The 11,971-nt window shown below is 39.0% G+C and overlaps 1 protein-coding gene across 1 annotated transcript; it reads right to left on the bottom strand.

The window, feature by feature from the left end:
- Positions 1-328: 328 nt before the first annotated feature.
- Positions 329-11,771, bottom strand: LOC141605460 (mediator of RNA polymerase II transcription subunit 14). Its single transcript, XM_074424236.1, has 9 exons — positions 11,615-11,771; positions 11,273-11,529; positions 9,252-10,337; positions 8,410-8,507; positions 6,771-6,945; positions 4,895-5,771; positions 3,838-4,787; positions 1,729-2,771; positions 329-1,475 (listed from the first exon to the last, which is right to left on the bottom strand). The coding sequence occupies exons 2-9, from the start codon at positions 11,483-11,485 to the stop codon at positions 683-685; spliced, it is 5,235 nt and encodes a 1,744-aa protein (XP_074280337.1). The 5' UTR covers positions 11,486-11,529; positions 11,615-11,771; the 3' UTR covers positions 329-682.
- Positions 11,772-11,971: the final 200 nt, after the last annotated feature.

Genomic DNA, 11,971 nt, shown 5'->3' on the forward strand with positions numbered 1-11,971 from the left:
AAAAAATCCTTGAATTAATTTTGATTGTTGGATTTTGATTTTCCAAATATAATTTTAACTGGGATTGTATTTTTGGGTTTGAGAAGTTTGATTTTGTTTGTCTTTTAATTAAATGGTAATGAGTGTTTGGAGTGAATACAATTAAGGGCATTATGGTCACTACTCACTCCATAGTTTATATTCACTTAACAAGTCGGAAATTATGCTAAATGATGATCGAGAATGAGATACGGTGGGAGAGCGGATATATTTAGTGTAATGTAGGTGGTTATTTGTAATAAACGAAATACAAGGTGATAATTTGTAAAATACGGTAAATACTAAGTGCTAAGTAACAATTTTCACTCAAATCTGTTTTTGAGTTTGGGGATAAAGATAGCCTTACGTCACATAAAAGTCCCTCGGAACAATGTACCACCTAAGAGCTCCACTGCCTACACATATTGAAACCCTCAACACTTTCAACATGTAATTTACATAATGAATACAGTACATTGACTAAACTATACAGAGGAACTAACACCTTAATAACAAAACAATAGAAAAACAGTATACATCAAAATTATGATACACCCTCTCACCAAAGGTCCAGAAGAGCAATAAGCTATAAGCAGAACAAAAGACCCCCATGAGCTAAAACAAAAACAAAAACAAAAACAAAAACAAAAAAAGCTACTACTAATCAAGAGGCTCCTGAAAGACCAGCAACAGTATCTCTTAAGCCCTGAAGGCACAAATGCAAAGCTCTTTGAACATTATCAGCAACTAATTTTAACCTGCCTTGAGAAATATCGGCGGGTGGACATCCATGTACTTCGACCGAACGAGCCACCCTTTGTTTGCATTTTTCCCAATCGTCAACTCTCAACCAACAAGCTCGGCCGCCATGGCTTCCTTCCATTCCCAAAAAGGAAACATTTGAGTTTTCCCCAAATGAGTATCTTAACCTAACCGACACGCAATATGGTAACCAAGCAGCACCACCAGCTGTATTAATGTGAGGGATGTGGGCCGGATCAAGAACAACAGTAAGTGCAAAATCGACCAAGTTGTGAGGCCGATCATAATGGATATTGCTTTTGGTGCCCGACAAATTTCCCGAGTTTCCATCCACTAAACCAGCATGATTTTCAAGGCATAATTCTATACGCGGTTTCTGGGCAGGTGCTACATCTCCACCTTGTGCTTGGGACATGACTTTTTTCCAGGCTATTAGTTTCAAAAATTCTCTTAAAACTGAGATTGGCAAAGTGAGAAGAGTGATAAATGATGCCACACGTGAAGCGTCGTATGGCTCAGATGCAACACGTCTGCTGAAGTAATCACATATCTCGCTTATTTCAGATTGGGTTAGTTCTTCAGGGGCATTAGAGGCATTTTGCTGCTGCTGCTGCTGTTGATGATGGAAACGTTTCACACTTAAAACTTGCAAGATAAGCTGAACTCTATGGACACTTACTGCAAACACGTAGCCCCTGTCACAGCGGCAGAACTCAAATTAATATCCTCAAAATTTGCTTTTTTTCTTACATCTAAAATGCAGTATCACAAAAAACAAATGCCAATAAACAAGTCTATATATGATTTCTGGAACAGCTTGATAATAATAATAATAATAATAATAATAATAAAAAAAAAACATTAGTCTAACAAATAATAAAATTTAAGTAGAATTCGTTAAAAGACAAAGAATGCAAAGCCTTTGAAAAAGAAACTCAAAGATCTTACCCCACAAAAAAGCGCAAAGCTGGCTGTTCCTGATCTAAATTCAACAATGCACCCTCATTTTCTTTAAGAATAGAACCAAGGATCTCCTTCAAAAGATCAGGTAGCTGTGCAAAAAGCCACAAAACTCCTAGATATTTCAAGATACCTCGTAGCACCTTTTTAAGCGCAACAAGTGGGACCCATCCTCCACCATACCCACCATCATCGCCTAGGCCAATTATAGCTGTATTTAGTTCTCCTCTTACATGAGCCGGGACACCTCCAACTGGAGATCTCCTTAAAGCTAACCCTGGGCCAGCAGCCATGTTAGGTGGGGAAGAAAGGGAATTTCCAGCACGGTTCAAGCCAGAAACCTGGCTTCCTGGCCTAGACATTGCAGAACTGCTTGAGATATTAACTCTGCTTCCATTCGGACCAGAACTGGAAGCCGGAGTGTTTGAAATTGGCCCTCCGACAGTTTGCTGCCCGCCAACAAAATTAGGCTCTAAACCATTCAGTTCCTGAGCAACATGCTCCATGATGAAAGGTCTGAACTGTGGACAGGGTAATGACCCTCCAACTGAAGGACCGCCTTTTGGTGGTGTGGCCGGCTGAAGCCATACTTGATCTCCTGCAAAACACCGCATATCCACTGCAAAATGCTTACGGTAAATAACTCTTATCCAATAAGGGCCTCTTAGCACGACAGAAACATCAATTGGCAATAACGAACTGGGTACTATGCCCGAACTCCCGCGTCCTGCAGCTGCTAGCATAGCACCAGCATGATTACCAAGAGTAGCTGGTGCTGCAGCTGACGTGGATGGTGCAGTGACGGGACCCATATTTGGTGCAATACCATTGGGAAGAACTCCATGGCCTGAAACATGGGTTCCTTGTCTAGACAAAGCTGGCAATGTAGACCCGACACCTGGAACAATTGCAGTCTGACCGGCCCGAGCTGGTCTGGTAGCTGCAGCTAGAGCATGTAGAGGTCCGGCTGTAAGGCGGATGCAGTCCAATAGAGATTCCACTTCACCTCCATTTATGAAGTCCTCAAGAAACTGCAAAATGAAATAGTACCTGTCATTTTAGGAGCTCAAGGGAAATTTCAGAAAGCAAGAACACTATACATAGTACTCCGTATATAATTGCGATTTTTAATTATATGCACAAGAGATATATGGCGTCCACCGTTAAGTAAATACAGAAACCACATACATCCCCTCTGTGCCACAACCCCAACAGCTTCAGACTCCACTCAAATTGACAACTGTTCGAATGGTTGATTACACCTATAATTGTTATCTATTTGTAAAAAAAATGTTTCTTCAACGACTTACAAAACTAAGACCTTAAATATGTTTAAGCAATGCTATCTTTTTCCTTCTTCCGGATAAATACCAAATAGATATAGCTAACATCAAAAATTTATGTTACATTAACTAGTTTCATCAGATCAACAAACAGGGCGCAAACCCACAACAGTGTATACATGGTACACAATAACCTCCTCGGTTCAATAGCTAGAAACTAAATATAGGCTTCGTCAATATTATCAGAAATAAAATATCATAATCACTACACACTGATTTCATGTCATCAGCGCATCCTAAAATTGTGATTACGAACCCCCTCTTTGTATAATCCTATCTCCCACTAAGGTTCACACCCCTGTTGGCACAAGAATTAGAGAGAGAAAAAAGGGTACACAAGTGGGGACAAGTTAGAGGGGAGAGAGGAGCAAAATGAATTGCATTTCATGTAACATAACAACAAGGGTATACAAGTGGGCACAAACGAGTTTTTTTTCCTTGTAAATATCACGTTTTCGAAAGGATGAAACTGTCCAAAGGTTGCCAGAAAAGGAACAAAGCAAAGAACAAACCTTATTGTGAGACGGCCTAAATATAAAATGTGAACCTTATTAAGAAAGAGTACATAAGAAGAAAAGAACTAAACAGTCACGATGACTTGAGCTACAGTTTTCTAAAGCTATCATAAATACATCCTTGTAAGATCCCCCAAAACATGAAAAGATGCATTCTCTCAAGCTAGACGGAGAAAAAGTAATGAACCACCACAATATGATCACTTAACATCCAATGCCATATAAATTTAACAACCTACCTTAGTATGAGGCCAAAGCTGATCGGGTGTAACATGCATGGTGCATCCATCTCTATCAAATTCCCACTCAACAACAAAACGAGCTAGAACACCAGAACCAAAGCTAAACCATACGCTCGTGAGTCCAACAGCTTCAATTCGAAATGCCTTCCTCATTTGCTCTGATAATCTGTGAGGTCCATCAACAGGTTTACCCTCAGAATTTACACTTTCTTCAATTTTATCTTTGGTCTTAACACCTAGAAGTTTCCGCATTCCAAGAGCAAACATTCTAGCGTTATAAAGTCTATGAATGTCTGCCACAAGCTTCTTGATACTATCAGCTTCAACTGACTGATAACTTAAGGTAACGCCTTCACAATCATAGCGGATGTGAGAATCTACGTCAGAAGTGTTAGCAATGCGAACACCACTTCCCCATGACGTATCGCTCTCTCCCTTCTGCAGATCCCACAAATCTCTAAAATGTTTGTCAGTAATCTTCACATCCCAACACAACTTTCCTGGTTTACCTAGACGCAAGCAAATGTACGGCCAAGAATCTCCTTGAATAGAAGGGATTTTGACCCAAATGTGTAAAAATGAAGCTCTAGGACCTGTTTCTTCAAAATAGGGAATGTCCATGGCATCCATCTGAGTAGTTAGCCTAGCATGTTTGATACAAAGCGAACAATGCCTGATAACATGAAGTAGTGCTGATATATATACACCTGAAGGTGCATTTCCCCTGTTTGCTTCAGCCAAAAGATCACCATAGCTGAGTCTTTCCGCATTACGCATACTATTAGATGAAGCAGCTGAAAGTGCTAACGGTTGGCCAACTAATAACTTTCTTTTTTTAGAAACCTCTACATCCGCTAACAGACCTCGAAGTGATGGTAATGAATTCAGCATATCTGAAACTTTCCGCTTTCTAGGATTCCTATCATCATCAGACATAGTTACTGGACCTGCAGCAATACAAAATACGGGAAGCGTTTATAGCCGTCGCCTTAACAACAAAACAAATCTTTCACCAAAAATAAGGAATTAAGAGCAACAAGGATGATATTCTTACATGGAGTGGCAGACAATGAATCAGATCTATTAACGCCAGTAGCTCCAACACGGCCATTAGAGAAATTTCTAGATGCACTAATGTTACCACCTGACATCAATGAATGAGGACCAGTAGAACGAGTGGGAGATAGAAACTGGGACGATCTACCAGGTAAACCTAGATTAGATTCATTCATAAACCTCAAATGATCTTCATCCATTGACTTAAAAGGAGTAACTTCGACTGATTGTGGTGACCTGAGTGAGGCAAGGTCCTGCTCGGACTTAGAAACAGACATTTTATGGGCACCACTATTCGTTTGCACAGCAGAAAGAGAACTCACAGACGTTGACTGACTTAACCCTTTAATGATGGTAGCGGAATATAAAGAATCATTATAATGAGTAGGCAATTTGAGGGCTTGGTTGAAATGTGGCATCTGGAAACTTCCCTCATGCTTTGGTGTCAGACTTCCTTTCTCAACCTCAAATACTTCATCAATAAGAGAGGAAAAACATGACGGAGGAACAGTAACAGATACCAACCCCTTTTGAGTAAGCTCAGAAAGCAAGCTTGAGGCCTGATTAGGACTCCTAACTATAGGTAAAAAGGCAGCCATCTTCCGCAAATCAAGGATACTCAGATTCATTTCATCTTCAAGCATTAGCATGTTGTCAACGTCAATTTTCTTGCAGCGCACAATGTCAAAGGTCTTAGACGTTTCTGATTGCTCAGGCTGAGTCTCGAGTAATTGGAAGACAAATTTAAAGCTCTTGTCTAATTGCATAAGCAAAAAGTAGGAGCTGCCACAGTCTGGGAATCCCATTAACAAAAAGTTTGATCCAGTTAAGATGTTTTTGGGCAATTTGACTGAAGAGAAGCCATTCTCATAAACCTGTAGCACAAACCACAAAAAATTTGAGAATTCTTATATTCTACGATACACCAGACCAAAAATGTAGGACTTACAGAAAATAACAAATCGGCAGAACTAATTGTTAAATTCAAAACCACGGCAGAAGAGGACAGGAGAACATCATCCAGACCTAGACAAGTAGGAAGCAATTGTACTCATGTACACTAGCTCATTCCCGACACTCATATGGAAAGCCACATAAATCAAGACCAGGCCTTGGGAAAAAAAGTTTCCAAATAGTTATTAAAAAAACAATATATGACTACCCAGAGTCCCAGATACACCTAAATGACCTAATAGTACTTCAGGTACACTTATAAATACTCCAGATGCACATATCGATATGTATATCTGAAGTACTCATAAGTGTATCAAGAGATATTATATGTATCCACCCTCCAACCTGAACTACATCTGCTCACCCCCACCCTCACCAAGAATCCACTGCTTTCATACCCACCACATCAACCCAACCCCTACATCGTAGGGGTACTTGTGGGGTCGCTGTGTGACAGCGGCAGTGGGAACGGTGACAGGCAAAGACTCAAGCATGGGAGTTATGTAGTGGCAGAAGCCACCGCCGCTTGTTGACCGGAGAAATCGTTGGCGTGAGGTGGCAGTGATATGGGGTAGTGGTGGCGGGAAGTCGGAGTTTGTGTTTGGGTGGTGGATCCATAAAAACATAAAATATGACTCTAGATACACATATTAGGAGTCCAGAAACACAATTTGATTTGTGTATATCGGGTAGCCATACGTGTCTCTGAGGTAGTAATATGTGTATTTGTATATTTTGTACGGTTCGTACCATAAGTTAGTTCGATCTGAGTATATACGCCTATACGGTACCCATATGAGTCTCTCGTCTCTGAGGTACCCATATACATATTGACTATAGAAAGCAGAAGCAGCAGACCATCTTTACAAAGATTAGAAGTAGAACTTAAAATCTAACCGTACAAAATCAACTAGGATTACCTGAAGGCCCAAAAAGGTGCCGATAGATGCAAACAAGTGCAAAATAGATTTGATTCTCAAATTAGCAAAAACTTCGGATGCAGATAGAGTTCCCTGATTAAGAGCATCTTCAGATTCTGACATTGCTGCCAGAGGAATAATAGTTCTGGATGACTGTAGTTGATAATGTCCATTCCTGTGAGGGAAAAATAACTCAAAAAATTTTAATTGCTAAACAGAAAGTAGTCAAATTTTCGAAACATGTATATCTACTGCTTCGGAATTACTTACCATACGAGATTAAAGGAATCATACTGACAGCACCCAACTCAGTGAAATAACAAAGTTTATGAAAAAAAAATGACAAGGATAACCCCAAATATGCTTGCTCATTCAAGAAAGAGAACACACTTCAGAGAAAAACAAAAGGGAAAGTATAAACAGTCTACTTTCCCCTACTTTCAAAGAAAAGGATTTTATTATTTAACTAAACCACTGAGGTCAACCAAATTTGAACACATAACCAAAACATCACCCCACTGCTTGAAAGGCGCCAACATATGAAAGGGTAAGGGGAAATGGTCATTTTACCCTCATGTCTAAAACACATATTCTATTTCCACATGACCCAAAGTAAAATTGTGCCCAAAAGTTGTATCAAATTCAAACACATTGGTGTACAAAGTCCAGCAAATTTTGAACATTAGTTATATGCTTCAAATCAAGAGCAGAAATGTAGTGTCATTAACTAGTATAAAAAAAAAGTGAGTGGGTAGTCAGCTCCTGGTCAAAGATGCCAAAAATTTTAACCTCTTAGTCTCGCACAACCTAGAGCATTCTAGTACAACCTAGACTGGCACCCCACGCAAATTTCATCGCCTTGAACAAATGGCTATTCATACAAAACTAGACTACTATCGAGAACTCTCAAAGCAAGTGACATATCCATTTCAAGACACAGTAAGTAATGTTGACCAGGATGAAGATTCTCAGTGATATTACAACAACAACAACAACATCAAAACCTTAATCCCAAAATGATTTGGGGTCGGCTGACATGAATCATCCTTTAGAACCGTCCATGGGTGAACGCACACCTCAAAATGCGAATAGAAAAGGGAAAATGAAAAACAAAAGGGAGAGCGAAAATGTAATGGAAAGTCAAGGTAAACTTGAGGTTTTAAAATCGAATTCCGGATTTCTTTTATAAAAACTTAAAATTTAAATCGAGAGAAAAGATTAAAACGATTTTGAAAACCGAAATAGAATTAAGGATCCCGAATGCCTTAAAAGTAAACCAAGTATTTTGCCAAAAATATACATAGGCAGGGTAAGTCTTAACACTATCATTCTTCAACAATTCTCATCAAGGCTAATGTCTTAACAGCCAAGAAAACAGGCCAACCTCTATTCCTAACAAATCTTCCATACCTTCCGCACAACTCTCAAATATAGGCTGCACTAGAGACTAGCAAGTTTTTAAAACGATTCATAGATAACTGAAATTCAAACAGCCATAAACAATGCATTGTAATTCAGGAAGCATCTAGAACAAATTCCAAAAGGCTCAAGCTATAAAAAGTAGTCGAGATCCCACTCTTAATGACAACAGCATAATTCAATGCATCCACCATTTGCATAGAGAAAATCAGAAAGAAACCTTATATTTATTCCAAGAATAAAGAATGCCGAACCGTATGCTCGCACATAAAGTACTTCTTGTCCATCAGATTTTCTTGAAACCTCCCTGGCGTCTTTCTGTAGAAAAAGAAAGTCCATAAATAGATGTTACAGTGTATTCAATACCTGCATTTCTGGACCACCCCACAGCAGATAAATAAACACAAAAAGAACTTAGGATAACATTGGAAAGTATGCAATGATGTATCAGTGAAGCATTCAATCATAAAAATGGCTTCCCCCAGAAGACAGCATTAATTGAAGGTTAGGATTCAAAGAGACAGGCCTCTAAAGAATGCTGAGTATGTACTAAGAATACACACACGCATACACAACAATGAACAAACAGAGCCACAATCAAGACTCAAGAGCGATGGACAATACCACAAGCATGTTTAGTAATATACACGGCTAAAAAAAGGTTCAACAACTATATAAAATCAGTCGTTCCTATGTACAGGGCCCTATTCAATAAGAATTCCTGGACTTTTATGCTTTGAGATGCAAATAAATCTAAGGCCAGGTCTGAGAGATGGAGTTTTAAAATAACAGTCACCATCGCCAGTGAAGCTCATAATTACCCAAATCGTCAACAAGATGCCATGGAAGTATGAAACGTACAAACCAGAAAAATGGAGGTGAACTAAGAGGAAAAATATAAATCATACATCTTATGTTCGTCGGCTAAAAAACGAATTTGCAGTCACATATAGAAACCCCAAAGCTCTGGTTACATTCTACAAAGTCTATAATGACAGAATACTTGTATAGACGAGCAATAAATCCCACAAAGACAGAAGAGATATAACACAGTGCACTAACCTTTTTAAACTCCATAACAGTTTCATACATGTCACAGCTAAGGTGAACATCACCAGCATCTGGAGAGAACTGCCCATTTTCAGTAAGTTCTTTATTAATTTCCAGTAAACGAGTGTATCTAATGCAACGTATGGCTTTCAAAAGCAACTTCTCTACATCAATAGAACTCTGATCCAGGTCAAACTCTGCTTCTTTCCCTGTTGATGGGTCGATCACAAAGGTGCTATGAACACACTTGATTTGCAGGTTAGCCCCAGGTTCAATCTTGATGAATGGACATGATCCTGCTTCAGATCCACCTGGGTTCTTATCATTGTCCAACCAGTAAACAATTTTCACTCCTGGCGTACGGTGACCAGATGTTTCATATTCTCCATCTTGGTTTATTTGCATGGAAGAAGCACTTCCTCCTTGTGCTCCATCAGAAATCAGTTCAAATTTAATGGCGTCTTTCCATCTTCCTAGCCGAAGTTCATGAACCTGTCTAATAACAGTATCCATGATAAGCGCAACACACAACTCATGTAAAACTGAGTACAAAGTCAAAAATGGATTATTTTGTTGTTCAACTGCCGCAGCCATCCTACGCTCCAAGTCATCTCCCAAGGCAAATCGTCTTGACTCTTCGAGCTTAACGGCCCCACTTCTCTCACCAACAAGAAGCTCCATGTGCAATATTCTCCATAAGTGGAGGTGACCTCTATAACCAAGGGTAACCAGCACCTGAAACTCCCCATCCACACGTAGAAGAGCTGTGCCATCTGAAACTTTAACTTCAGATATCTCCTTTGGTAGAAAAATCTCAAGTAATTTTGATCTTACAAGAATTTCTAACTTTCTCAAAGCAGGCTTCTGTTTATTTTCATTCAAGGAACTCTGCATGCCCACATTTTCTACACATTTGGGTAAACGCTCATAAGATCCTGTTAGAAGGACTTCAATTGCAGATGGCACATCATAAATAGGTGCACGTGCTTGCTGCAAACCCTCATGCATAAAAAACAGTGAATCTGCTGTCTGTGTGAAGCATGTATCATGACTTGATAGAGTGGATGTAAGCTGTTGACAATATTGTATCAATGGAACCTACACAACCAAAGCACACAAAAGTAGATCCGATAAGAAGCAATAAATTTAAAAAAAAAAAAAAAAAAAAAAAAACACATTGGACTGTGACCATCTCATCTCCTATATACAATCCGTCACAAAAGACAAAAACGCAAAATGTTATTAGATTTTATTGCATTAAAAGACACCTCAGATCATAGCTTAAATGTTTTTGCTGTGAATCAAAAGACAAGGACATAAGCTTTTGTTTGACTTAAGCTTGAGAATTTAAGCAATTGACGGATCAATTAATTTGACAAACACATTGTATCTATCAGGGTTTGGCAAAAAGAACCTACACGGTTACACTCTGAGACCAAAGAGTACGTACAGCCAGAAAACAAAGAATTAGAAGAGTCGGGCTCGCTCTTATCAGAACTAAGATTTCCAAGAATTCATAGTTGAAACATTTACCAATTCAAAAATATATAGTTTTCTGTATTCTGTATTAGGTTTTATCGCTTTTTAACCGGTTTTCTTACAAATATATGTCATGTTCGATATACATGACTTCGCGGTTGGGAAGAAACAACTAATTCAACTAGATTACACCCAACCAAATTCGAAAAATCCGCGATAAACCACAAGGGCTCCTTTCTCGCTAATACATCTGCCCTAAGTCACTTCCAAGTTCCAACTAGTAAGTCAACAAAACTTTGCCCCGTTTATAAAGAATCTCTAAAACTAACCCAACCATATGCTGGCTAAAACTACAGTTCCAGCTGAACATACCCACCACATCATCATCAATTGAATGCATAAATTCCGTCAAAATAAAAGTTACTAAAATTAAACCGTTGAACCTAATGTCCACACTAACTATAATAACCTTAGCATTGAATTGAATATAATTGATCGAAACAGAAGTCGAACCGAATTGAATTGAATTGAATTGGATGCAAAAGAGTAAGAACCTGTTTACACCACTTAGCGAGGACATTAAGGCGAAGCATACGCTGCTGAGTCTTAACAATATACTTAAGAAGATGAATCTTCTTCTCAGAATCAGACAAATCCGACGACTTTGATTTATCAACCAATTCTTTAAGAGATAGAAAGGATTCCTCCGCCGTACGGCTCACCAGCGTCGATAAAGCCACCGTCTGCTGCCCTAATTCCGCCTCCATTTTCTCCGGAATTCAAAGATAGACGCGATTTCAGTTCCAATTACCTGAGATGCATTTGAAATTAGGGTTTGCGAAACATTCCGGCGGAAACAAGGAGGGGGGGTCGGGGTTGTGATATACAGTAATTACGTGGAATTCAGGTTTCGGTTAATGGATGCGAGCGACAGAGAGACAGACAGGCTGAGGAAGAGGGATTTTCGGTCTGATTTCCGGTGTTCAACACACACGGCTTTGATTTCACACTTATGCTATTATCATCTTTTGCTCTACTAGTTTTTTAAGGCCCGGCATCCGGACATAGTTTTTACAAATTAATTCTACCGAATTACTTTTACACTAGCTAGTATTTCGCGCGGCCTGATTAAAACTTTTATTATTATAATTAAAAAAAATAATAGTCCCTCATATTTTCTATGTTCTTCAACATTTGTTAATTTAGTGGTATGATGATATGTGGATGTAAATGAAAGTAAGAGAGAGAATGTG

This window comes from Silene latifolia, chromosome 10 (assembly GCF_048544455.1).
Source record: "Silene latifolia isolate original U9 population chromosome 10, ASM4854445v1, whole genome shotgun sequence".
Taxonomy (NCBI): domain Eukaryota; kingdom Viridiplantae; phylum Streptophyta; class Magnoliopsida; order Caryophyllales; family Caryophyllaceae; genus Silene; species Silene latifolia.

Excerpts from the sequence above, each read along its gene's own strand:
- LOC141605460 (XM_074424236.1), bottom strand. The coding sequence starts at position 11,485 with ATGGAGGCGGAATTAGGGCAGCAGACGGTGGCTTTATCGACGCTGGTG. Across the intron at positions 8,508-9,251 it reads CTGTTATGGAGTTTAAAAAG|AAAGACGCCAGGGAGGTTTC; the intron begins GTTAGTGCACTG and ends CTTTTTCTACAG. Across the intron at positions 4,788-4,894 it reads TTCATTGTCTGCCACTCCAT|GTCCAGTAACTATGTCTGAT; the intron begins GTAAGAATATCA and ends GTATTGCTGCAG.